General features: G+C 45.4%; 1 protein-coding gene across 14 annotated transcripts in view; it reads right to left on the bottom strand.

Moving 5' to 3' along the window:
* The window catches only part of BCL2L14 (BCL2 like 14), a 315,763-nt gene that overhangs the window by 102,829 nt on the left and 185,085 nt on the right, over nucleotides 1–27,849 (bottom strand). For 7 of the 14 annotated variants that reach the window (XM_078673446.1, XM_078673426.1, XM_078673480.1 and 4 more), the window contains 2 exons: nucleotides 18,295–18,387; nucleotides 12,827–12,970 (listed from right to left, as the gene is read on the bottom strand). In XM_078673446.1, coding sequence (XP_078529572.1) covers nucleotides 12,827–12,970; nucleotides 18,295–18,387 — 237 coding nt within the window. The remainder of the gene's footprint in view (nucleotides 1–12,826; nucleotides 12,971–18,294; nucleotides 18,388–27,849) is intronic. The other 7 variants (XM_078673471.1, XM_078673460.1, XM_078673483.1 and 4 more) reach the window with 1 other exon arrangement.

The following is a 27,849-nucleotide window of genomic DNA, read 5'->3' as shown; positions in this document are numbered from 1 at the left end:
GTACTGCATCACCGTCGGACCATTGCGAGCCCACTGTCAGTCTGCGCGGCTAGTTCCTGTGGGGACTGCGCTAGGGACCTAACCCTTAGCGGCGAGGAGACAGCGCCGGTAAAACCTACCCCCACACATACGGCGTGTCAATGCACGCGGAACAGCCGGTTGGGGGAATATATCACCACCGACAAGCTATTACATCTCTCTCAGTCGGGTTTTAGGGCCGGGCACTCGACCGAATCCACCCTACTGGGAGTTACAGAAGCTATTCGTCAAAAGTTAGACAATGGGGGCACGGTGGCACTCATTCTTTTAGACTTGAGTGCCGCCTTTGACACTATATCCCATGAAACGCTACTGGAAACCCTAGAGGGAATAGGGATAAGTGGCACAGCATTGAGGTGGCTAGAAAATTTCTTAACAGACAGGTCATATCAGGTATTCTCCAACATCTCTAAGATCATAACTTCCCCACATGGAGTTCCGCAGGGGTCAATCCTGAGCCCGCTGTTATTTAATATTTATGTCACCCCTCTAGCGTGCATAGCTGAAAGATTTGGTCTTACAATCTTTTCATACGCAGACGATACACAACTGGTGTTCTCCTGGTCATCAGCTGATAAAAAGAGTCCCTCCTCGCTGCGCTCTGGATTACAGAGCAAGGCGCAATGGATGAACTCCAAGAAATTAAAATTAAACGGAGACAAAATCGAACTGCTTATATTCGGGGATCAGAAAGATCTATGGTGACCAGTTCATTGGCCTACGGAAATGGGGCCTCTCCCGACTGCAGTTCCATCAGCTCGTAATTTAGGAGTAATAATAGATGACAAACTGACAATGCGTACTCAGGCCACTAAAACAGCTTCAGTCTGCTTCGCCATTCTAAAATGGCTGAGAGAAATCCTGTGGCAACTCCCTGAAGGGGCACAGATAACGGTAGTTCAGGCCTTGATTGGGTCAAGGCTGGACTATGGCAACATTCTGTTCTTAGGGGCTAACAAGGAAATTACACGCCGACTACAGGTAGTCCAAAATGCGGCAGCCAGGATACTTCTCCATCTACCTAGGCGGGCCCATGTATCGGAACATCTACATAAACTACATTGGCTCAAGATGGGCAACAGAGCTAAATTTAAGGCTTTATGTTTTATGTTCAAAATAAACATAGGAGAAGCACCAGCATACCTCTGTAATCTGGTCCATAAATACATCCCGACTCTTAATCTCCGATCTATCTATCAGGAGAGGCTTGTTGTCCCTAGATTTAAACGAGCACGATTAGGAGGACGCTCCTTTGGATACTTGGCACCAGTGCTGTGGAACTCTATCCCGCTTACTCTGTGCCTAGAGCCTAACTATATGAAATTTAGGAAAGGCATTAAGGCATGGCTTTTCAACCAAGAATAAAAAAAACTAGTAACTTATGACCCCCTGGAATGTTTGGATCAAAGGCGCCGGGAAACCCTCAGGGTAGCTGTTGCGCCATACAAATGGAATAAATAAATAAATAAATGGAAACATCTGAGTTCCCATGCGGGGGTGGGTACAAAACATTTTTGCAGCAAACCACTCGTTTAGACACTGTAACCACTTAAGCAATACCTCTAATTAACAAACAACAATCTTCATTATTTAAACGTAAATAACTGCCGTTTGCCAGTAATGTGAAAGTGGGGACGATTGCGGGAACGGGAGTACCTTTAAAAACACAGACTAAATTCGGCCGTTCTTGGTTACAAGAACCGTGTAATTGAATATGTCTACACATTAATGAGTGATCTGGTGTCTCTGTGCACTCTTCACCTTTAAGATACACTTCTTGTATCTTAAAGCGCCTTGATGCCTACGGGTTTAGTTGTGCTCTACAAATTTAATTTCAATTCAATTCATTGTCCATCTTTTAGGCATCTGTAAGTAAATGGAAGCGACCAGGCTTCATGGAGAAACGAACTACCCAGTGGTTCATATCGGCCTATCGCAATATATCGCATACAATTTGTAAATTTAAACAAAGCAAATGGTAATGAAATTAACCCGTGGATAAGCCACGTTGCAGCAGTGGCTTCTGCCACAGAGAACGGTAAAGATACCAACCTTTCAATGTGTAACATGGAAAAAGATGCATCTCGCATTAAAAGCGAGCGCTGCTGGTCAGTCAAATTAAAAGGGGCAAAGAGGGAGGACACGTTCATGTAATTCCAAGGCACTTTTCCAGATTTAAGCGTCTGCAGAGTCCACGCAAATTGCATAATGGAACGCAATTGATTCTGACCATGGTACAACACAGATACTTCATCTTGCACAATATCAACAACAGAAGACATTATCTAATGTGTAAATGCGGGAAGAAAGCATGTTAATACTATTATCTACAACTGCAAGCACTTTTTCTAAATTAGCTTGATCAATAGATCAAGGCGTGTAGCAGCCTCAATCTGTGATGTCTTCCATATTTCATTGTAAATCGCATATATCCATCTTTTAGATCTACCACTAGCCGGGCCTTTTATGAAATCATTTAAATCCACATCATCAGTCAGCTTGGAGAGATGCAGTATGCAGTTTAACAGATGCCAAGGTAGAATGTTTGAGCCAATTCTGACATAATTTGCCTACAGAATAAGTGGTGACAGAATGGTCAGTTTCAAAATGGGGATCAGGCCTGACTTGTGTAAATCCATCAGCTAAACCCAGAATACGACGTTGGCATGAATCAGAACTTCTGTGCCACACCAGCCAACCTTTTGGATCCAATCTTGATATGTTAAAGGACGAATTTAGCAATAGAGCTTGCAATTCCCTAATGGAAAACTGTGTAATATTACTCCAACCAGAATATTCTTCTAAATCAGGGACAGTAGGTGTATTTAATTTTTTAGAAGTAGCCAAAGCATGTTTGTGAAATGGTAGAATTCAAAAACAACACATGATTCGGGATGAGACATGCACGGTGCAAAGCCTCAGTGCCTTGTACCTGCCAGCGTTTAGAACCCCAAACTGATTTAAGATCAACAGTTTCCTTCCATAACTCGTAGCCTTCAACAGCCAACTTGTCTAGAAAGGACTTCGAGTACAACAACTTAGTAAGTCTAACCTTGGACATGGACTTCTGTCATTTTAAAATAAAAAGATGCAGGATTGGACTGATTAAAGTCAGTAACATGTGTACTTTTTCAAAAAAGTACTCAAACTGCCTTGTAAAGGAGCCAGGCAATGCCCCCACTGTGTATAATTTACAGTACTCCTTCTGGAATTAGTTTTATGCAGATAATGGTTGCCAAAATGTTGGAAGCAAAATAATTCACCATAATTAGCAGATTCTAAGTACAAATCTTCAGCATGAAAGGCAGCATAATATTTCAAATCAGAAAACAATGCCTCTAGGGCCTGAATATCCCAATCATCAGAACGTATGTTTTGTTTTACTACATCTCCCATGTTTACCCTGAGCACATTAGGGACATTAACAACCTCAGTAGGGCCATGGATTTGAAATTTAACGGCATCCCACACAATCCCATCAAGGACAGGCCAAGCAGTGATGTTAACAAAAGTCAAGTCTCTTTTCAGTCTGTGTGCTGAATGCGATGAGGAAAGGGGGGCCAAAGTTCCATTTAGATGTCGAATGCATGTTCTCTCCTCGACATAGTGTCCATTGGCGATTCGGAAAAAAATAAAACAAAACCAATTGACATGAAAAGGTAAATTGAAAAAAGTACCAACCAAGTATATGTTCAAGGGGGAATCAAAAAGTGTTTTTTAAATAAACTGGCATAAATCGCAAAATGTGAGGGCTTTGAGTTATGAGAAACAGTGTCAAAAGAAAATCTGGATTCTGTGGCCAAACGTGTTTGCAAATCAGGCATCGATAAGTCAGTCGGGTAAGTGTAATCAATTTCATCAACGTTAGTACCAGGCAAAGTACTTAATAAAGGACTGGAAATTGTAGGCATCTCGATGGCCACCTCCGGCTCAGGATTGGAAGCAGTGGCCAAAACAGAATTTCTCACAATCGAAGGACATGAGACAGCCGGTGTCATACTAAGAAGAATCGGCCACTTTGTGTATCTTGACATTGTCAATTGAGATAAACCTGTTTTCCTTACGACCTGGAAGTGGTGGTAAAATTACTGTTCTTGTGCCCTTCACGCCAAGCACAGGAACCGGAGCTCGATAGGAAGGACCAAATTCTTTCTTGTTATCGATCTTCTCTCGAACCAGTTCTCCAACTTGTGGTAGCCAGCCAACTACCGGGATCTGCAAATCATCATCCGATGTGGAGGGCAAATGTTCCTTTGCAAGACTGTCTCTGGTCTTTTGTAGATCCTGTAAAACATTGCAATGTTCATCTACGTCAAAGGCTGTGGCTTGGGCCACGCAGTCTAGACCGTCAAGGTCCCGGACATACATCTTGATACCAAAGAGCATTTCGTATGGGGTCCGCCCACCCAGAGACTTTCTAGGGAGATTATTAAGAGCACGCTGCACGCCATTGAGATGGGCCAGCAAGTTCCTGCCAGTGCCTATAACTCGTGCGGTCAATGATTGCTTTAAGTCACGGTTCATTCGTTCCACTACACTATTACCCTCATGTCTGTATGGAGACGAAAACTTGACTTGGACCCCCAACGACATCATAGCATCCTTATACGCCTTAGAGGCAAAAGCAGGACCCTGATCCAAATGGAAGGTACCACAGGCAAAAATCCCTACAAAGGCGCGCAAATCTCTTATGACAGTACGTGAATCAGCGCTACGGTGGGGCCAGACCCAGACAAAGCGTGTGCATGAATTAACTGCGACTAAGATATACTTATATGCAGTATCAGAAGAAAAGGGACCGCAGTGATCTAAATAAACGCATCCTAATGGTTTATTAGATATGTACAACTGTGTTTGTGGCGGACGCGCAGCAGTCGAAGGCTTTATCTGCTGGCAAATGTCACATTGAAGGACATAATCGCGCATCTGTTTGTACAGTCCCCGCCACCAGAAACGCTGTTATAGCTGAGATACAGTGGCCGAGACGCCCGGATGCGCAGACGCCCCACCTTCATGTGCCGCTGTGATCAATGTATTCTTGCGGTCCGAGTTGGGAATCAACCTCTCCCCAACTTCTGGAATTTTCACATAAGGAACCTTATCGGGACTTAAGTGGTATGTGTACATCGAAGGGAACCCCGCAGGATATTTACCTCCCTTCTCAGTGGCAGCAACAGCCGCCAAGATATCATCATCAATCTTACTTTTGGACCGTGTAACTGCTGCAACTAAATATGTCGATACCGCAGATTTCGCCGCCTCATCAGCAAGCAAGTTACCCACAGCGTGAACTCCAACACGCTGATGGCCGAGAGTATGAATTACAAACACAAGTGGCAACTGCTCTTTGAGCTCAGCCACTTGAACCCAGATCATTTTATGTTTTATTGTGCTACCCTTGGAATCACGAAAGTCATTTTGAATCCAAAAGAACAAGTTTTCATTGTAAGACTGGACACAGTAATAGGAATCACTCACAATAAGAGTCGTCACACTAGGATCTGCGTACTCCAATGCAAGCATCAGAGCCCGAAGCTCTGCCAATTGTGCGGTGCAGTCCCCTATAGTCTGCGTGTGCACGACTCTGGACTTGAACTCATCGTTCACCATGGCACCGACCACAATGGCGCATGCGGAAACGTAGGCGTGTTTAGAGCCATGCGCAACCTGCGCCGACCCATCAGTGTAAATGATGCAATGGAAGTCCTCCAAAGGCCGCATAGCTAAAGGAGCTGGATGAACGAATTCATACTGTAAGTACTCCTGCGACCGTAAGGAGGCGTCAAAAATAAACGTGACATCCGGTGACGTCAATGTATCCACCGAGGGTGCAAAGCTTTAGAATTCGGTACACTGGCTTTCGTAACTGCCTCTAAAGCAGGATACGGGGTAACAACCAGCAAGCGTTTTCCCTGTGACCGAGCACGTTACTTAAGAATCGCCATCTGTACAGCCGTCAAAACTTTCTCCACAGTGGAAAATCACATTTCAGCCGAAGTGTACAAGTGTGACTTGTAAGCAATATGTACTGTGTCTCCTTCATTAAAAGTCAGGTACGTGAAACCCACCGTCCCAGGAATGATTCTTATCACCAGGTTGGTGTGGTTGTCACGAGTCAGTAAGAATTTAGAAGCGAGCAGATCAGCCTGCAAGGATTGCAGAATAGCTGAGTGCTCAGGCAGCCAGCATGATTTGGAAAAAGTTGGTTGTATCAAAGCATACAACGGCTTGATACGCTGGGCATATTCCGGAATGTATGTTCTCCCGAAATTCCAAAAACCCAGTAAAGACTAATTTTTTCAGAGTTGTCAGAGCGCGCAGTTGTGCGCATTTCTCCAAGAAGTGAGGAGCCAAACCTCTACCTTCATTGTTGAGCTCGTAGCCCAGGAACAACACTGTATACTCTGCAATGTGCGATTTTGCAAAGTTGCATTTGTAACCCATGTCTGCAAAGCTACAAATTAAGCGGTCAACGCGACACAGATGCTCCCAAAGTTCGTCGTCTGTGAGATAAATGTCATCCACATTGGAGCATGCATCTGGGTCGTCCCTCTCCAAAAGAGAGACTATGCGGGCAGTAAAAATCCCAGGACTATTCTTATAGCCCATAGGCAAACGCCGAAATTGTTTTTGCACACCCCCGCAAGTAAAGGAGGTCCATTGAGAACTCAGACCATCCAAATGGTGGGCATGAAAGCCGTTGGAAATGTCAAGCGTGGTCTTGAACCGCTTACGCACAAGACTATCCACTAAGGCAGAGCCGTGAGTATTCTGTACTGCACAGGTAAGGCAATGCGAGTTTAAATGCCGGTAATTCAATACCAAACGAAACGATCCGTCTGGCTTGGTCACAGTAAAAAGAGGGTTATTCATTGGTGACAAACATGTTTCAATTACTCCTTGATATTCCAATTGTTCAAGGATTTCTGCCACGGAAGCCTTAGCTTCACGTTTAATGGGATATTGAGGTTGAGGCTGTGGCTGAGACCGCAAAGGAATCTCGTGGTGTGGGGAAAATGTATCCCAACCACAGTGTGTACGGTACAGAGCCGGCGCTAGAGCCTTAGCCCACTCTTCTGCAAAATTCAGCGAATGCTCCTTGGAGACTGCGTGCGCGAAACTGGGGAGGATCACCTCCTCCCCTCACGGAGCTGCGAGAACAAAAGGTGGGGGCCAGTCAGCCTCCGAAAGCAAAATGTCATACGTAGACGAAAGATTTTCCCAAAATATTCCTTTTATGGTACGCTGTATGTCACCTTCTATTAACAGGACAATTTCATAAAGTCTGTCAGGGGGAGCAACTCTAGTGTCAGCTGTTTCTACTACAACATAACGGTCAGTCGCTGTCACCTTCAGTAGTGGACGCAGGGCCTCTCGTACTATGGTAATCTCCGCCGCGCTGTCCAGCAAGGTCAGAGCCCATGTTAGATTCCGAAGCCGCGTTCTCACTATCTGTGGCATATCTCGCTGTTAAAGCGGCGACTTTCTTTTGAAACTGGGGTCTTTTCGGTGTAGATCAGTCCTGCTTTCCTGCACCGTCTTTCGGGCGGGGCTGGTCACGTCCTTGCTGGCCACCCTGACCCCTTCCGCCGCCTCCACCACCGGTCGACGAGGCCGATGACTCCTGAAAAGAACGAGGAGAGCGTTGATCAGAAACCTGAAATCGGTCAGGTGATTTAATCTTCGCGCAAGTCATAAATACGTTCTGGGGGCGCAGGCAATGGAGACGCAGAACGAGACTCCTGTTTTTGTTTTTTAGGCCAATTTTGTTTTTTGGTCTTGGGCTGAATGTCCGTTTCAGACTTCTGCCCTTGGTGTTGCGTTTTCTCTTCAGTAGAAAAAGGTTTGAGACCCCTACTATTGCGACCCACGGTTTTATAAGTCGCCACAATAATCCTTGCTAACTGTCGGGGTTTCTCGGCATCGGGAAGCGCCGCCAAAGCATTAGCTACCTGAAAGTTCACTGCATCCCCCTTGACATTAGCAAGAATGAGATCGCAAACCACATCAAAGGTGCCACACAGGTGTATACCCAATTCAACCGCAGCCTCGGGTCCATGCTCATCCTGAACACGCGTAAGGACCGTAGGCAGGACAGCCACAGACGGAGTGCCGTAACACCTCGCATAGACCGCCGCAAATGTTCTACCCCAGGTCTCACCTTCACCGATTTCAGGGGCCAAGTCTTTCGGCAAATTAATTGTCAGAATCATGTGTTTTTCACCAGGAGTCGTGTTAGGAAATACAGCTTCCAGCTGGTCAAGTTTCTCTGCAAGCCAGAAAGGAAAGTCATCCTTATCCTGGGGACGCCTGCCCATCACAACATTGACCATCACGGGACTGAGCTTCATACCGCCCTGTCCCGCAGGAAGCGCTGCACCACCCGGGGCCCCACCCGGAACATTACGGGTTATGTATTGCACCAAAGCTCGAATAACGCTAATTGAGACTACATGTAGTCTACGAAGTTCAACAACGGTTCAATTGCCGTGTTGAGGATGAGGAGTAAATCCACCCAAAACAGGCCAATTTGCGCCTGGAATGGACAAAGGACCTAACCTCGGCGCGGTTAAAGAATGGGGGAGGGCGCCACCAAACCAAACTCGATGCTGCCAAGTATCTATAGGTACCTCCTGTGCCCTATACAGAGTATATTCATTCGGCACAGGCGTGGGAGTGTACGTGTGGAACACACCAGAATTTGCGTCCACAGCCGGAAATGTCACCCACGAATAAAAGATTTCTTAAGGGTAAGCCGTTTCCGCACTCACCACCATTATCACCGCCATGCCATCCACGGGGACATTGTACTGCTGCAAATGGTTGCGCACCGCAATGCGACTATGCTGCGGAATGTCCACGGCAGCGGCCATGACGTCACAGAAAGGTAAAAAGACAAAGGAAACTTTGTAGCACAACTGGGTAGTAATTCAAGGAAACCGTTTAGAAAGTCAACCTTGAAAAGACCTATTTCACAAATAGGTAGGTTTTTTCCGACACCACAGTTTTCCGGAAACGACAATGAAGGGGTTAAGGATTGAATGATGTACTACTCGAGTGTCATGAAATAAGACCACCAACGTATGGGCGCCATGTAGCAGGGATTCCGTTCTCCTACAGAACTGTGCATAGAGACTTGGAACCTCAGTGAATTAGGGTGTGCCAAAACTCACCTTAGTACCCAAAATCCCCTTACCGAGCTAACTACAGTGTCTCATTGGTCATTATAAACTCCCAATGTTTAGACCAACCAGAACATGAACTTAAAATATCTCAGGTCACGTGGAACACATGAACACTCGTTATACAATCATTTCAAACCATAACGTGGAGTAAATGAGGACGCATGCACATTTGAAATGTTTATTTACTAATGCAGTGTCCTCAAACGCAGTATCTTAGATAATACAAGCAAATATATTATAAGAAGCAAAGTTATCAGCATAGTTACTAGTCCATAGTATGCAAAAGGTGACAACATGCTAAAATGCTGAAACAAATAGGGTTAAACACCTAATTCTCACCCTCCCTATCTAGTATATTATATTATATCTAAGAAGGTCTCTGGGTTTTAGCAGGATGGCCCCATACCTCAAGATCCTAGTGGCAAAGGATCACATCATCTTGCACCAGCTCTCTGCATGCGAAGCACCATCAAGTGTGTTTGTATGCTCTGTGCAAAGCGATATAAAACGCGCCTAAAGCCAGATTTTGGCAGCAGCTGCATTTATGTTATGTCTAGGAAGGTGCGAAGATAAGACCTCACAATAACACTGTGTCGAGTTATCCTTGAAGGTTTCAGCACTCACTGTACAGACACAGTTTACCAAGCAAAGCTGATATCAGAGCAATAACATTATTCTCGTGTAAATCACAACGGTCTACTAGGCTGAAAGCTAAAACAACAATTATGTGTCGTGTGCAGAAGCAGCAAAAGGTAAAATGGCGTTTAAACATTTAATAAGCTCATGCTAACTTAACACAGTAGACAGGCAATGAGTAACTATATGACACCTCTGTACGACTTAGTAGACTGTTGTCGATAAGACTGCTGTGACAGAGGAATATCTCTGATTTCCTTGATTGACGGTACTGGTTGGATCCGCCGTGAAAGGAAGTGGTGCCGCGTCCGCGCGCACCACGAAAAGGCTGCTTGCGAAACTGCAAAGTGCCGTCTGTGTCCTTTTTGATGGTTTGAAGTTCGTCGTCCACATGCTGGCCAAAGAGCGATTCGCCGTCATAGGGCATGTCGAGTATTTTTGCCTGAACCTCCTGGCGAAAAGAGGTGGAACGAAGCCAGCCCTGACTACGTAAAACGGCTGCCCCCGCAAGCTGACGAAAACTAGTGCACGCAATGTCCACAGAGCAGTCGATAATCTCGGATGACGCTCTCTTCCTCCTGAAGAATCTTGAGAGCCTCCGCTCTGGAGGACTCAGGAATGAGGTAGATAAAAGACGACATGTCCGACTACATCTGGCGGTCGTAACGACCCAGAATGGCCAGAGAATTCACAGCCCTCACGGTGGTAGAAGCCATAGTTGAAAATTTTCGCCCAATGGCATTAAGACGACGTCCCTCACGGTCAGGAGGTGCGGTAATAGAAGAAGACGGATTCCTGGAACGGCGCTGTTCGGCCTGGGTGATCACTGAATTGGGTTTAGGCTGCGCTACCAGGGAAGCTGGAGAACCTTGGGGTGCCTTGTATTTCTTCGCCAAACGAGGAAGCGCCGGAATAGAATTTGGCTTCTGCATTAGTTTGACACCCTCATTCCAGATAAAGTCAATTATGGGCACTGCACGGACCTGTTTAAGCGGTTGACTCTTGAAGTCATAAAGAAAACAATCATCATCCTTCAGAATTATAGGGAGTTTAAACCGCTCGTTCCATTAAGTTGGTGGAAACCAGCTATAAATCGACAGGAGTGGAATCCCCAGGACCCGAAGGAGGCGGCGACGTTGTCTGGATCTGATAACTGTCCCAATCCACCATGGTCCCATCATCAACAACTTCGCCGTCTTTCAGATCCGGGCGAATGTAGTCATCCTCATCAACAGCTGCGTGAACCTGAACAGATGGCGCAGATGGCCCTGGCAGTGCAGCAGACGAAGGAACCCCTGTAGTTGCAGGAACCCTAGGCTGAGATCGATGGTGAGACGGTAGAAATCATCTATTATAATCCTCCAACATGTACTGGAGATTAGAAATGAGGGAGGCAGAGAGTGACGTGGAATCGGAAGCTGATCCAAAGACACATGTCGACGTTGGAGCAGAGGGTCAACAGCAGGGTCCCAGATCCGGATGTCGCACCAGAGGCAATGACGCGAAGGTAGGCGCTGACGACAGTAACTCAGTCGACTGGACAACCGCCGCCGACGAAGCCGCCGCCGACTGAGCCGCCGCCGACGTAGAGGCTCTCTTAACAGAAGGTGTGGATGAAGATTTTTGACGTCGACGAGACTCCCTTCTTAGACGTCGACAAGATCGGAATCGTTGACGAGACAGATTTGAAGCTCACACACACACACCACCGTCGACGTCGACGTAGCCGCTGTCGATGACCCGCTGGCACAAGTCGTCGTCATGGTCGTCGGAGCTAGAGACGGCAGATCTCGTCGTCCGACAGACCGTCGACGCACCCGTTGACGATTTAGCACTTTTAAGGGTAACATGCGTAGAAGAAGCCGTGGACGCCCGAGAGTCAGATCTCGGGGGGCGTAGGCGTAGCAGGAAGAGGTGGAGACACAGCAGGAGCCTTCTGGATTTGAAGCTTCCTCTTCTTTAGGAATGGAGATGGCAAGTCCTGCACACTACTACGCTTTGAAGTGGCCCCAGACACACCTGACACAAGGCTTCCTGCATCAGAAAGAGGTGAATCCTTAACCTTCAACCTATGCAACCACAGGAGAAGACTCCCTTCCCTGTCCTTAAGAGTCTTGGTTGAGAAAGTCCTGTAAATTTTACATTTGCCTATCTCAAGCTCTGGATAGAGGCAGTAAATACACTTCTTGTAAGGGTCCTCTGAGAAGAGCCACAACTTCTTACTTGGAAGACATCCCAAAAACTGTGGAAATCCACAAAGTAGAAAAGTGAGCAGAGCTCAGGGAGACACCCTTCACACGACGTGCAGTAGAAAATCTGAGGGCCTGACATCTGAGGAGAAGGTTCTAGAGGGGTGCTTGCGCCTGATTGGCTGTAGTTTGGACTAACATAATGACATGGATATGCTATGAAAGTGTTTTTTTCTTCTAATGTATTCCTATGTGTTAATCCTAACCTTGGTACTTATGAGTATTTATGGTTTTAGAATGTATGTTATGTTTTTATATACATATACGATTGTTTTTTTTGCTATTTTATTTACCGTGGGGCTCCCACTTTGACGGGGAATATTCAAGCATGTGAATCTATGAAAGACACCCCAATACTGGAGAAATGGAAATTCTGAAATAAAGATTGGAATGAGATACACAATCACTTTCAACTCCTGTCCCCGTATGAGTAGAAAATACAATTGACAATTAAAATATGCTGTGCCAACAAGTCAAGCCCAGCTCAGTCTACTGTGCTTGCCTTGTTGGTCAAAAATCCCAGACCCCGAAACTGAACACTTTTGCTTTTTGCTGCTGCATGACTAGCCACTGGCAGTTCTGCGTACCACACTAACCTCCTAACATTTCTCTTGTCATTTTAAGATATTTTTTTTTAATCTCCATAACAAATTTCAGATTCTCAATGAACCAGCTTTGAGGACCCTACACCCTCCTGTAGAATTTCTGTCTGCTCACCTGACACTCCGTCAGCTTCCACACTGAAGGACCTTCTCAGAGTTCGGTATCCCGGGTCTGAAGAGTAACCGGGAGCATCATTGAGGATCTCTACCAAGTGGTCTATGATATATGCCACAGTCTCTGGATCTGGTGCTGCATCACCTGAAAGATATATTAGAATGTGCTCTAATAAAAATGTAAAAAGATTTAGAAAATTCAAGCTGTGTGAAAGGATGTTACAGCGGTTCAGTAACAATATTGCTCCCAAGGCTGATGGCACCATGTGGTCACCACGATTCTTTTGAGAGACTGTATCACGTTACAGTGGATTGCATATATTAACACAGTAGTCATTTATGGATCTATTGATGTTTTTCAATATGCTAAAACCCCTAAAGCATACACCAAAAATGGGTTTGGCTCCCACAAAATCACCGGGCAGTTTATCACTCCGCCTCTCAGCCCAGCAAAATGATAGCCATCCGAAGCAGTTTGGTGCCAGACAGACAAGCCGGTCCACCTACACCAGGAAAGATCACATGGACCGTAACGCACCTTTCTTTAATTCTTCCAAGTTGATCATACCATCATTGACACGTGCCACTCTTAATTCATTGGAAGGAGCTGCGATCACACAAATTTGCTGGCAGCAAAGATTGGAAAGGGCACTTGATGCTGAAAAGTTAGTAAGTGCTAAGAAAATAGATGTTTACTGTAGTTTGGGACATAAAGTATTAAAAAAAAACCACACACAAAAATGCTTCTTTGGCCATAGTACAAGGCCTATTAATTTCATTCTCTTGACTCAATATATTGTTGATCATGGACAACGGAGCGAGATTGGGGAATGGAATTAAATGTATTTGAATTTTTTTTTACATTTGCACAGTTACTTAAAACCATTGCAATAAGAGTTTCATATAATACAAGTAACTCATGATAGGATACAATTACATATTTGCAAAAATTCATAGTTCCTTAAAAAGGTTAAAACAGTTAACTTGCCATTAGGTAAAAATTGCTTTGTTCTTCATACACATAGTTCTCAATGTAATTTAAGCTTTCTGCCCAGCTTCATACTCTGTCTGGGCGGTACTACTATCCAAAAAGAGAAGTCATTGAGAACCCAGTCCTGGTGCTTATGTAGAGATTTCCCAGGTCGACCTTAATGGTGGCACTCTTGCGTCATAGTTAGGAGTGCGCACAGTTGTCGCGGCTTCCCCTTGGTCTAGGTAGAGTTTAAGCGTTCAATGGAATTTTTTTTTTCCTCGGCTGCATCTAGAAATCTCACTAGTCTACAGTTTAATTGAGATGTTGATGAGTCAAAACATGCCAAAACTGCTTGTCTCCTTGAGCGAATATTCCTTTGGTTTAAGGGGACTCTTGGCAGCCGTCTCCATTCCTGTCTCAGCTCCTTGCAGGAGCATAGTAAATGGGTAATATCGCCCTGGCCATTTCTGCACAGACTACAAGATGTTCGAAATAGCTCCCTCTTCTGGTGGAGGGTTCGGACTGCACGGGATCAAGCGAAGGCGAAGTTTTAAGAATTTTAGTTTATGTGGTTTTGGGTAGCCCAGATTGAAATATTTGTGGGGGGCCAAGGCTTTGTAGTTGTTCAGTCATCCAGGCATGCGATCTTACTGAAAAAGCTGCTTTGTCTTCCACCAAAGCCAGCTTTTTCAAGGATTTCCACACAAATTTCTTAAAAGCTGAATGGTGGATCTGCGTGTTCCAAATGGCCAAGAGTCCAGTGCATGCTAGAGCTTCCTGAAGATAGTATCCTGCAGGTGAATCCTGCCTCTTCTGAAGATCTTGCCATAGAAGTTTATTTCGAGTTTTGGGAGCAGATAGTCTAATTTTGTTCCAGCAGTTGATATATGCGCCATTTCTGGCCCAGGATTGCTTCAGTAGGCTGAATTCCAGTCTAATTTGCGCCGGGGAAATGTCGTTTGGGAGATTAAAGATGGTTCTGTATGCTTTTACTAAGGGTATGTTTAGCAGTTTTGCATTTCTCCCTCTTAAAGCTTCACTACCATAAGTAATTGTGGGAAGAATTTTGGCCTGTGCTACTTTTAGTAAGGGGCTTAATGTTGGACCCAGTACTTTAGATGTTAAACTTTTCATGGTTAATACTAGCACCAGCCCCTTTCTTTTAATCTCCTCTAGGTGTCGGGCAAATGTTCCTGCCTTATCAATGTAAACACCTAGGTACTTATAGACTCCCGCTGAGTCTATTTGTTTGCCGCCCAGCTGCCAGCTTCTCTCTGGCTTCCTTTTCTTGTTAATGGACATAGTTCTGGAGAATTGGGTAATGGGTAGTGCAATTACTTTCAATTGGTATGTCATATGGACTAATGAGCCCTTGGAGTATACGGGAAGCCCACACATAGAGGTTCTATGCCTTGTAACATTACAGAATCTTGCGATATCCCCATGCTGCATTGAATATAGAAGACGTTTTAAGCTTTTCCCAATTTAAAGTTATGTTTGTGTACGTCTGGAGGAAGTACCATGCACAAGAAATATTTTACAACAGAGGGGGCTAAAGAGGTCTCAAACGGTGGGCAATAAGTGATTCTTTGCAGAACTGCAGCAAGTGGGGTAGGTCCAATTTCCATATGGTAAACAAATCGTGCCCTGGGATGTCAATCTAAGGCTAGCCTATTTAGGGGCAATTGTTTGACCAGGTAGGCCCACCCATGGAGTTTCTTGGTATCCAGTATAAATCATGTTGTAGCTGTATTCAACAGTATCCACTATTCGGAGTAGCCGTCTTCTGTTGCATGCGCTTATACAGACAGCAATTTAACATGAAGTAAATGGTAATAAACAGTTTTCCAGCTACTGGAACAGCATCGCGAGAGGCACTTCGCCTTGGAGCAGGATTTCTGTTTCTACATCAAACATTTCCTATGCTTGGTGATGAATAGTTTGACTACCTGCATTGCCTACAGGAACATAAGTTAACCACAGGAACATGGGACGAGTCTGCGCCCCAAACCAAATGCACTGCGAAATGTGCTACCTTCAGCGTTACTGGCTTTCTTTATTCATTACATTTTGACTTTTTATCCACGTTCTCATCTGTTTAATGCAGTTCTTTGTCAATTATCATCCCTTTTAAGACATTGTGGTTGACGGCAGGACTGATCGCTGGCTTTTGCAGTAGGAGAGGGAGGGCAATCTATCACTTGAAGGTTAAGAATTTATTTTACAATGAGAAAAGGAGAAAAGGGAATCGTTGAGGAAAATAATAATGTTTACTAAAGAAATGTTAGAGTTGGTTTAATTACGAAAATGCTGAACATTGTACATGGCTGGTATGTTATTATATTGTATATTTTTTATTCATCTACAGTGACCCCCGAAGAAGGGCTATATCAGCCCGAAATGCATTGGGCATTAAGTAAACACTGTCTTTTACGAAAAACGCTGCACTAGTCATGTTCTTTCAAGAGACCCCGAGTGGCACAGACAGAACAGTAGAAATCTGGGAAAAGGCAGACGATGTCTTAAAAGGGATGATAATTGACAAAGCACTGCATTAAACAGATGAGAACATGGATCAAAATGTAATGAATAAAGAAAGCAAGTAACGCTGAAGGTAGCACATTTCGCAGTGCATTTGGTTTGGGGCGCAGACCCGTCCCATGTTCCTGTGGTTAACTATTTCAGTGTCTGATGGGCATGACACTAAAACTAAATAGCACGCACATTGGAGTACGTCTAGATAAACTATGAATTAAATGGCAGAAACTGGAGTGCATTCCGCACAACCCCCGTACAGTTTACAGGAACATAAGGGCACATTATTTGCAAAGTGTTGAGTTGTGACTGACGCCCAAGCACCAAAGACATGTTCTACAAGTCTGTGGCCAACATCTGCTTCCTGCAGTTGCGACACAGATTGAACACTATTGTTTGCGGGCGACATCGGTCCTGGCACACTGTTGTAGGTAAATTCTGAAGCAAATGGAAGACTAACATAGATGGGGTTAGAACTCCAGATCCACACTGCAGGGCGCAGAATGAAAGTAACAGATGTGAGTGCACGTGGTGGTGCTCACGAGTACCTGCTTCACTTTCAGGGTGGTAAAGAGTCAATGTGGAGTCATCTAATCAGAGTGCAGAAGCATTGCTGCAAAATTATCCAGATCCAGTCTAGCAATCAGGGATATTCTAAAGATGGGGTATCTGCACTTAGTAGTATCCATCAAAAACAAAAACAAAAAGAGACTCGACTTGTATTTAAGATTGTCCTACTTTTGTCAAAAATGTTCAGTCTTATGTTTAGCCAGTGACTGATTCATTTCACTAATTCATACACCTTTTAGTTCAGCCAGTGACTTTGAAATTGCTTCAGACAGTCTAAAAGGAAGATGGGAGGAAGTCTTGCTGAAGGAAAATTAGTTTTAGCAACTTAAACTTTCAAGGGCTGGCACATCTTGTCAAACCAAGAAAAGCGATTTAGAGAGGGAGACTCTGAAATAAAGACTGCTTTGAGCCACATAATCGCTTCCGACTCTGATGCTTGTGAGGAGCAGAAAACAAATCAACAGTTAACATATGTTGTGCTGAAGAGGCAAGCACAGCTGGGTCTCCTGCAGTAGCAACCGCTGACATAAAACGGTGTGGTGAAATATCTGACCCACTTACAGACACTGAGAAACCTACACAGCTCTCAATTGTGGTCCATTATAAACTGTTTATAATGGTCAACGATTGAGACCTCTGGAGTTGAGGCTGAACCAAGGCAGTGCAAGTTTCTCACACTGCCTACAAGTGGGTATGAAAGCAGTTTTATAAAGAAATTAAATAGATGATGACTTGCACTCTAACTTGTTATTTCTCTTCAATACTGTTGCAATCCGCGGGGCCACGGAAGTAAGGAGAGTGTGCCACTCCCCGAACTAATCCCCATGCTGCTTATAATGTTAGGCAGCGTGAGAGAAGCACCAGGTTTGGCTGCAGCGGGCTCGCTCAGGCACTGGAGACCGATGCCTGCTCTCCAACCAGATGTCTAACACAGCGGGGTGGAGAGGTTTAAAATGCGCATGTCAGGCAGGCCGTTACAAGACAGCTGGCCAAAGTGACATGCACAACTAGAGCAGCAACAATGCTCCCTGCTGCCAGCGATGGCCCCACCCAGTACAGCTCAGCTGAACTGAATACAATGGTAATCCAATATCTTCATTACCATTTTATTTTTCTGATGCTTGCTGCACTGTCAGTGGGGGGAGGTGGGGTTTGGGGACGCTCCACCGGTCTGCTGCACTTGCCTGGTCGGTCAAAAGTCCAACACTCCCAAATGTACCACTCTTTAACTTTACCAGATTGACTAGGCACTGGCATTTCTGCATCCTGTACCCACCTCTTAATATTCTTCCTTTCCCAATTTACTCATTTATCTACAAAATAATTTTCAGGTCTCAAAAGAACCAGATTTTCTAATCCTATACCCTCTTGTAGAATTTCTGTCTGCTCACCTGACACTATGTTGTTTTCCACACTGACAGAAAGGCTGAGACTTTGGAATTCCAGGTCCGACGAGTGATAGGAATCTAAACGATCTGCATCACCTGAAAGATTTATTAAAAATGTGATCTAAAAAAATCCTGAAAATTAAAAAAAAATTCCAACTGTATGAAAGGAAACAGAAGTTCAGTAAGATCATTCCACATTAGGATGATGGCGCCATCGCCAAGATTACTTTGGGAGACTTAGCACTTTATAGTGTCCCACATTCATGAATACAGTAGTCGTTTATAGACAATGCGGTTTTTTAAATTTGCTAAAACCCTGAAAACTGACACTGAATGGGCTTGGCTCCAATAGTTCATTACCCAGTCTCTCAGGCCAACAAAATTACCATTCTATTTGAATCACAGTAATGTTTTAATGCCCATTTTACATCTTTCTGCAATTCTTTAGTTTACAACATTCTGGCATTTATACTAGAATAACTCATGGCACTATTAAATTATGGTCCAGGGCCTGTGGTCACAGTTGTCCGCAGCAGAGATTGGAAAATACATTTGCAGCTGACTCAATCAGTGGTTGGTAAGAAATTGGATTTCTACAGTATTTATGGACCTAAAGTATAAAGTGCTTCTTTGGACATGGTAAAATGCCTATTGATTTCATTTTCTTGATGGTCAATAAATTGCTTGCAGACACTGGAACTAGTTTGGTTTAACGTGTAGTGCAATAAATTTCACCTGTCATTACATATGAACGAATGGTTCCCTAGAGTATACGGTCAGTCCCTAAATGTTTTGTTTTTGTGCCTTTTAGCATTTCAGAACCCCAGGCTGTCTATATGCTGCACTGCATATATATCCTCATGGCATACGTAGGTTCTGGTTTCTCCTACGCTATGATTTAATACCTCTTAACCAATTGTTATCTAAATGGAATGGTTCATCTCCTCTGTGCAACCTATGTAAAGTGAATAATCAGGACTGCATGCATGCGTTATTGATCTGCCCTGCACTTCGTAAACTGCGTGGCAGATGGCTAAAACCTATCTGTCTTCGTTTGGGTATACTTACACTGAACGGTTTCCTTTCTGCACTTTACTGCCCTCCCAACGAAATGTTTTGTTTTTATATTTTTAATTTTTTTAAGGGCTTCCTTGTTATTTATTAATTGAGTTCTGGGAGGTGGTTTTGTGGGGTTGATTCTGTATATTTTTTTTTATGGCACATGTTAGCACTGTATTTTCCCCATGGTTCCGTAATTAGTATTGCATTTATTCTAGGGTTTGTAAATGGTACATGTTCTACTCTTGTTATTAGCTTTCTGTGTTTATGTAACCGATATGTTTGGAAATATGTACACTTTTATGTGGCCCTCTTACGAGAGCCAAAATCATAATAAAATAATTTGATTTGATTTGCATATATAGAAGTTGTAAGGATTTCTCAATATAAAGTTTTGTTCATGTACGTCTGAAGGACATAACATACACAAGAAATATTTAACCAACGAGGGGGCTAATAATGTCTGAAACAGCGGGGCAACGAGTGATTCTTTGCAGAACTGGTGGAACAGGTGTCCCTGTTCTGTAAGGTAAAGCCATCGTGCCCTGGCCAGTCTGTACTAGGCCAGCCCATTTAGGGGATAGGCTTGAACACGTATGACTGTCCATATGTTGTAGCTGTAATCAACAGTATCCGCTATTCTAAGTAGCCATCTTCTGTTGCATGTGCTCCTGCAGAGAGCAAATTAACATGTAGTAAATGTTAATAGTTTGTATTGGCGATGTTCTTCCATTTTCTTTGGACTGTAGTCTGTGGGCTGTTACTTGCTCTTTGGAACAGTAGGCGCTCTTCTAGATGGCAAGGTGTATAGGTATGGTGACCTCCTGTATGATGTATACAAACTGTAGCTATATTACCAGTATCAATATTCTGAGCAGCCATCTTTTTTCATATGTTCTTGCACAGACAGCAAATTAACATGTAACCCGTCCATGCCTATATTATAGATGGTCTGTATTTGTGAAGTTCTTTCATTTTCTTTGGATTGCATTCCGTGGGATGTTAGTTGCTCTTGTTCTTTGGAACAGGAGCTGCTCATCTGCTGGACATCAAGGTGCGTAGGTATGGTGGCTTCCTTTTTATGGTTACAAAATGGAATTGCAGCAAAGACTGCATAATTGGAATGCTTTCTTCAAGATCTTCCATTGTGTGGCCTGCCCATGCCACTTTATGTTGCCAACGAGAAATGGAAGGGATATAGAGCTCCGTGAGAAGTGGCACAGCCAAGGAACATTTCTTTTAGGACTGAGGAGTGGTTTCCCTTGCTATGCTATTAATTCTCTGGGGTTTATACACCTGTTTAAAGTATATATCAGCTTTACAGATCACTGTTGAGGGGAAATTAGGTACCAGCATTATTTTCTTACAGCAATTTCTGCCACGGGCTTGAATAGTTTGCAGCTTTAGTTTGTGGCATCAGAGTTAGCCTCTACAGGGTAGGATGCTACTATTTTCATGATTAGATGTTAAGCATTTTTGGATGAAAAGGTTATTAAATATCCTAGAAATCAGTGGTTAAATACTATGAGGAACATCCTTCTCAAGGACCACTAAACACTTGACAGGACCAATTTAATAAACCGATAAATCAGCTTAGTTATAAACTTACAATTAGGCTATGTGGTCACAGAAACATGTTGACTATAAGGATAAGTTACTTACCTGTAATCCTCAATCAATCAATCAATCAGAGCATTTGTATAGTGCACTACTCACCCGGAGGGTCTCAAGGCGCTGGGGGGGGGGTCCGCTACTGCTCGAACAGCCAGGTCTTGAGCTGCTTCCTGAAGGCGAGGTGGTCCTGGGTCAGGCGGAGGTGGGTCGGAAGGGAGTTCCAAGTCTTGGCAGCCAGGTAGGAGAAGGACCTTCCTCCTGTGGTGGCTCTTCGGATGCGGGGGACGGCGGCGAGGGCGTGGCTGGTCGATCGAAGCTGGCGCGTGGGAGCGTAGAAGTTGAGGCGGCTGTTGAGGTATCCTGGTCCTTGGTTGTGTAGGGCTTTGTGTGCGTGGGTGAGGACCCGGAAGGTGATTCTCTTGTTGACCGGGAGCCAGTGCAGGTCTCTCAGGTGTCCGGAGATGTGGCTGCGGCGGGGGATGTCCAGGATGAGTCGTGCTGAGGTGTTCTGGATCCGCTGGAGTCTCTTCTGGAGTTTGGCGGTGGTTCCGGCGTAGAGGGAGTTACCGTAGTCCAGACGGCTGGTGACGAGGGCCTGGGTGACCGTCTTCCTGGTCTCGGTGGGGATCCATCGGAAGATCTTGCGTAGCATTCGCAGGATGTTGAAGCACGACGAGGAGACGGCGTTGACTTGTCTGGTCATAGAGAGGGTGGAGTCCAGGATGTAATCCTAGTTCTCTTCCAGGGGTATCCTCATAAGCACTGAATATTCCCGCCCATGTGCGGGACCCCGGAAACAATATAAAAATATATATGTAAAAACACATATCTTGTTCCCTATATATGTAAGTACATATATTATTTTTCTCACACCAATGCAGCCCCAAAACCAAGGCTAGACAATGATATATATATATATCTATATATATAGATATATATATATAGATATATATATATATATATATATATATATATATATATATATATATATATATACACACACACACACACAGCAATTAGTAAGGAACAAAAAACACATTAGGTCAAATAGTCCTTGAACTTTGTGTTTTAATAAGTAAAACTACTCATAAATCCTGAAAATTGCTCATAAAAGACATTGTCAGCCATAGGCTGCATTGAGAAGCAATAACACAGAAACTGAAGGCATTTTCAGCTAAAATTGGCACCGTGCCTTTAAGGCAGCCATGACCCCAGGCTTCCCATCATGCCTCAGGAGTGACAGTTAGGTCAAGTTCTTTGCATAACCCTGAAGTCAGGGCTAAACCACAATTCAGACGTACAGCTCTCATTTACCTGGGGAGGCGAGTGGGTTGCTTATGACTTTGACGAGGATACCCCTGGAAGAGAACTAGGATTACAGGTAAGTAACTTATCCTTCTCTTCTAGGGGATCCTCATCAATAGGCATAAGCACAGAATAGAATATCAAGCCCATCAACCACCTGCAGGTAAATGAGAAGTATATGACCCAACCGAAAAAGACCAATCATTACAGCCCAAAACTTCGCTGTTAAACAGATTCCGCAAGGAGGCCTGGCCTACCTGGGTATCTGCTCTAGTGTCCGAATCAAGACAGTAATGTCTGGTAAATGTATGGACGGACCGCCAGGTCGCCGCCTTACAGATCTCGGACATGGGCACATTATTGAGAAAAGCCGCAGTCGCAGCTCTACCTCTGGTGGAATGCGCTTTAGGAGAAACCCCAAGAGTTTTCTGCGCTAAATGGTAATCAAGCTTGATACACGAAACGATCCACCTGGAAATAGACCGTTTCGAGGCTGCATGACCTGTTCTGATCGATCCATAGTTAACAAATAGTTGATCAGAGTGACGAATAACCTTGAACCTATCCAAATAGAATTTCAAAACTCTTTTCAGGTCCAAAGAATGCAGAGCCCTCTCAGCTGGAGTGGAGGGATTGGGAAAGAAAGTGGGCAGATAAATGATCTGATTTACATGAAAATCTGACACCACTTTAGGAAGAAAGGACGAATGTGTCCTTAGTACCACTCTATTCAAATGGAACACAATATACGGTTCTGAGGAACAGAGAGCTTGAATCTCGCTCACCGTACGAGCTGACGTGATTGCCACCAAAAAAAATCTAAAACATACGTGTGCTAACCTAAATCTGGTTCAGTTAGTGGAACAGCCCACGCACCAAGGGGGACATACTCTTGATTTACTGTTCTCTAATCAGGCTACCTCTAAGATATTAAATAAATATACTACCACAGTCTTGGACTGACCATTATCTTATTCAGTTTGAAATTATGCAGACCGGTCCCGAGGCAAAAAGCCTGCAGAACTCATATAGAAGCGTCAGGGACTGGTCAAAACTAGACAGGTCCGGCTCTCTTCTACCCGATAACGAGATTAACTTCTTTTCAACATCAGCGACTGTTGAAGAGAACTATAAAAAGTACACTACTTATCTGACTGATATTCTAGATCAGTTAATCCTGATAAAGAGTTTAAAAAACAGGAATAAAATCATGGCCCCCAGGTTCAATGAAGATCTGAAACAGCTGCGCATACTCTGTAGGAAGGCAGAAAGGAAATGGAGAAGGGGATACACTGAGGAAGGCAAAAATAACCCCGAGCCATACAGCTGAAATACAAAGATCTCATTCTTAAAACAAAGGCCGAATTCTATGCCTCCTCTATAATAGGCGCGCCAAACGGAGCGAAAGCTCTTTTTAAAATCATTAAGGACCTTTCCTCCCCTACCTGTCTAAATAACAAGGTAGTAGCATCACAAGAGTTATGTGATGATATCTCACTATTTTCAGGAGAAAATTGAAAAAATTGTCAACACACTCAATCCTAATAGTGAATGTCTAGATAATTTGGAACAAATGGTGGCTGATAACCCCTCCCAACCAGTGGCCCTGGACAACTTTCCGGTCCTTACTAATGATGTTTTTAACAGCTTGGCGCATAGTGTTATGTCGGGGTCCCCTTGTGACCCTCTTCCTCCAAAAGCCTGGAAGACCTTTGGTAAAGCCACCTTACCATGGCTGAGACAGATTTGCAACCAATCACTGAGGGAAGGAACAGTTCTGGGTAGCTGGAAACAGGCGGTGGTGACAACACTGATTAAAAAACCCACCGTAGATCCATCAACCCCAGCCAGCTTTAGACCCATCTCCCTCCTGCCCTATCCGGTCAAAATCCTGGGAAAGGCAGTCAGCCGGACACGGTCATGCTTTCTGGAGGATAACTGCCTGTTAGACAGAGACCAATGTGGGTTTAGACCAGGCCATGGGACTGAGACGGCACTTGTCACCATGATGGATAACCTGCGCATGCGAGCCGACGACAGGAATGCAACTGTTTTAATGCTTCTCGATATGTCGGCAGCATTCGACACGGTTCAAGTTCAAGAATTTATATAGCGCACGACTCAGCCGGAGGGTCTCAAGGCGCTTGGGGAGGGGTTTCATTATTTATCGAATAGCCAGGTTTTAAGTTCTTTTCTGAAGGAGAGGTGGTTCTGTGTGAGGCGGAGGTGAGTGGGGAGTGAGTTCCAGGTCTTGGCCGACAGGTAGGAGAAGGATCTGCCTCCCATGGTGGATCTTTGGATACGCGGAACTGCGGCGAGGGCTTGATTGGCGGATCTAAGTTGGCGGGAGGGAGTGTAGAAGGACAGCCGGGTGTTGAGGCATTCGGGTCCTGGCTTGTAGAGGGCCTTGTGTGCGTGGGTGAGGAGACGGAACGTTATTCTCTTGTTGACGGGGAGCCAGTGAAGGTCCCTCAGGTGGCTGGTAATGTGATCTTGGCGAGGGATGTCCAAAATGAGTCTGGCTGAGGCGTTTTGGATGCGTTGGAGTTTTTTTCTGTAGTTTGGTTGTGATTCCGGCGTAGAGGGTGTTTTCGTAGTCCAGTCGACTCGTGACCAGTGCGTGGGTGACAGTTTTTCTTGTCTCGAAGGGGATCCACTGGAAGATTTTTTTGAGCATACGAAGTACGTTGAAGCAGGAGGATGAGGCGACGTTGACTTGTCTGGTCATCGAGAGTGAGGAGTCTAGGATGAAGCCAAGGTTGCGTGCGTTGTCTGTGGGTATGGGTGCTGTGCCCAGCGCCGAAGGCCACCATGAGTCGTCCCAGGCAGTGGGGGATGATCCTAGGATGAGCACCTCCGTTTTGTCTGAGTTAAGTTTTAGGCGGCTGTTTTTCATCCATTCGGCTACTTCTTTCATGCCTTCGTGAAGATTGGTTTTGGCGGTGATAGGGTCTTTGGTGAGGGAAAGGATCAGCTGGGTGTCGTCAGCGTAGGAGATGATGTTAAGGTTGTGTTGACGCGCGATGGATGCGAGTGGACTCATGTAAACATTGAAGAGGGTGGGACTGAGTGATGATCCTTGTGGTACACTGCAGATGACTTTGGTGGCTTCTGATTTGAATGGGGGAAGTCGGACTCTGAGTTCTCCCAGATAGGAACGAGATGATCCATTCCAAGGCTTTTCCCTGAATGCCGATGTTGCTGAGGCGTTGAATGAGGGTGTTGTGACAGACTGTGTCGAAGGCGGCGGAGAGGTCGAGTAGAATGAGGGCCACTGTTTCTCCGTTGTCCAGTAGTGTTCGGATGTCATCTGTAGCTGCAATGAGGGCGGTCTTGGTGCTGTGTGGGAATGGGAGGAGGGAGATGGGGCGGTAGTTTTTAAGTTCAGAGGGGTCTGCTGTGGGTTTCTTCAGGAGGGCGCTGACTCCGGCGTGTTTCCAGCTTTCTGGGAAGGTAGCAGAGTTGAAGGAGCAGTTGATGACCTCACGGAGATGGGGTGCGATGATGAAGTCTGCTTTGTTGAGGATGTGGTGGGGCAAGGGTCGTTTGGCGAGCTAGAGTGGATGGAGTTCATTAGGCGGATGGTGTCTTCAGTGGTGATTGGGTTCCAGGCGCTGAGGATGTTAGAGGGTGGTTTAGGTTCGGAGGGGGGTGGAGAGGATTGTTCGTTGGAGATGTTCTTGAAGCTGTTGTGAATGTCGGCAATTTTGTTGTAGAAGGAGGATAATGAATCGCAGAGGTCTTGGGAGGGAGTGATGTCGTTTGAGGCTGCGGTGGGGTTGGTGAATTCTTTGACTATGTTGAAAAGTTCCTTGCTGTTATGGGCGTTGTTGTCCAGTCGATTCTTGAATGCTGATTTCTTGGTGGATCGAACTAGTTGGTGGTGTTTGCGGGTGGCTGCCTTGAAGGTGGTCATGTTGTCGGTGGTTGGGTTTTTTCTCCATGTTTTCTCGAGACTACGGCATAGTTTCTTGGATTTCTTAAGGTCATCGTTGAACCAGGGGGCCTTTCTGCTGTTCTGTTTGGTGTGATGGTTTTTCAAGGGTGCTAATTCATCAGCGCTGTTGGTGATCCATTGTTTGAGTTTAGTGGCGGCTTGGTTTGGGTCTGATGAGAGGGCGGGTGGGTTTTGGTTGAGCGATGAGAGGAGTTGGTCGGTGGTGATTTTGCTCCAGTTTCTTCGGGGAATAGGTTGTGGGTCGAGGTGGTTTTGTAGCTAAAGTGAACGCAGCTGTGGTCCGTCCAATTGAGAGCTGTGGTGCGATCGAAGGAAATGTATTTGCTGGAAGTGAAGATTGGGTCGAGTGTATGTCTGGCTATATGGGTGGGGGTGTCAACAAGTTGTTTGAGTCCGAGATTGGCCAGGTTGTCAAGGAGGGTGGTGGTGTTGATGTCGTTGTTCTTTTCCAGGTGGAAGTTGAGGTCTCCTAGTAAAATGTAGTTCTCGGAGGCGAGGGCATGTGGACTAATGAAGTCAGTGATGTCTTCGCTGAATTGTTTACGGGTTCCTGGGGGCCTGTAGATGAGGGTACCTCTAAGTGTGGTCTTGGGGTCGGTGTGGATCTGGAAGTGGAGGTGTTCGGTGGTTGTGAGGTTATCGTCGAGACTGGTCGTGATTTTGATGGTGTTCTTATCTACGATGGCGATGCCTCCTCCTGTTTGATTGGTGCGGTCTTTTCGGGTGATCTTGTAAGTGTTCGGGATGGCTATGGCGATGTCGGGTGTTGATGATGCGTTCATCCAGGTTTCTGTAAGGAAGGCGATATCCGGTGACGCAGTGTCGAGTAGGTCCCAGAGTTCAGTTGCGTGTCAGTGGACCGAGCGGGTGTTCAGCAGGATGCACTTCAGGTGGTTAGAGTCGGAGCTGTGAGTGGAATCGGTGGATGTGGTTTGGTTCTTGATGCTGGTAAATTTGCAGGAGTGGCAGGCGAAAGGACCGTGGGTACGTCCCGGGGCAGCTTCGAAGCATTGTGGTGTGCGTCCGGGGTTAAGGGCAAGGAGAGTAGCGGCGTCAAATATAATGCGGGGGGAATGGGTATTGAGAGGACCAGGGGGTTTGGCGCTGGGCGCGGTCCAGGCGCGGACGGGCTTACCTTTGGCGCACCTTCGGCGCGACCGCTGCGCGTGACCGCTGCGTGCAAGTGCATCTGTCATAAGAGGATGGTGGAGGGGGGGGAGGGGCGAGGGAGGGTCAGCTGGGAGGCGGGGGCGAGGCGGATAGCCGGGCTGGGAGGCACTACAAACAACAAACAAAATGTCGGCGAGCCAAAAGGCAATCAGGGCGAAATTGGGGCACAGGCAAAGCAATGCAACAGAGAATGCTAGATAAATAAATGTGCACAATTAGGCGTGAATCGGCAATCAGGCAAAGGACAGCAGCACTGGACAACAATAAGCAAACGAAGCGCAGTCTGGCGGCACAGCGCTCCTAACAATCAAATTAATCCTTAGTAGCGCGAGATGCCACAATGCTTGCAGTTAACAGAGGTCAGCTTTTGTGCAATTATAGTGCGAGCAGCGCTACGATACCAGCTCAGGTCAGGTACTGGTCTGGGAGCAGCGTGGGGGAGCGACCGCCTT

The sequence above is a fragment of the Lissotriton helveticus genome, chromosome 1_1, assembly GCF_964261635.1.
Source record: "Lissotriton helveticus chromosome 1_1, aLisHel1.1, whole genome shotgun sequence".
NCBI classification, from domain to species: domain Eukaryota; kingdom Metazoa; phylum Chordata; class Amphibia; order Caudata; family Salamandridae; genus Lissotriton; species Lissotriton helveticus.
The sequence above is the reverse complement of the archived record's forward strand: the minus strand, read 5'-3'. Positions and strand labels throughout refer to the sequence as shown.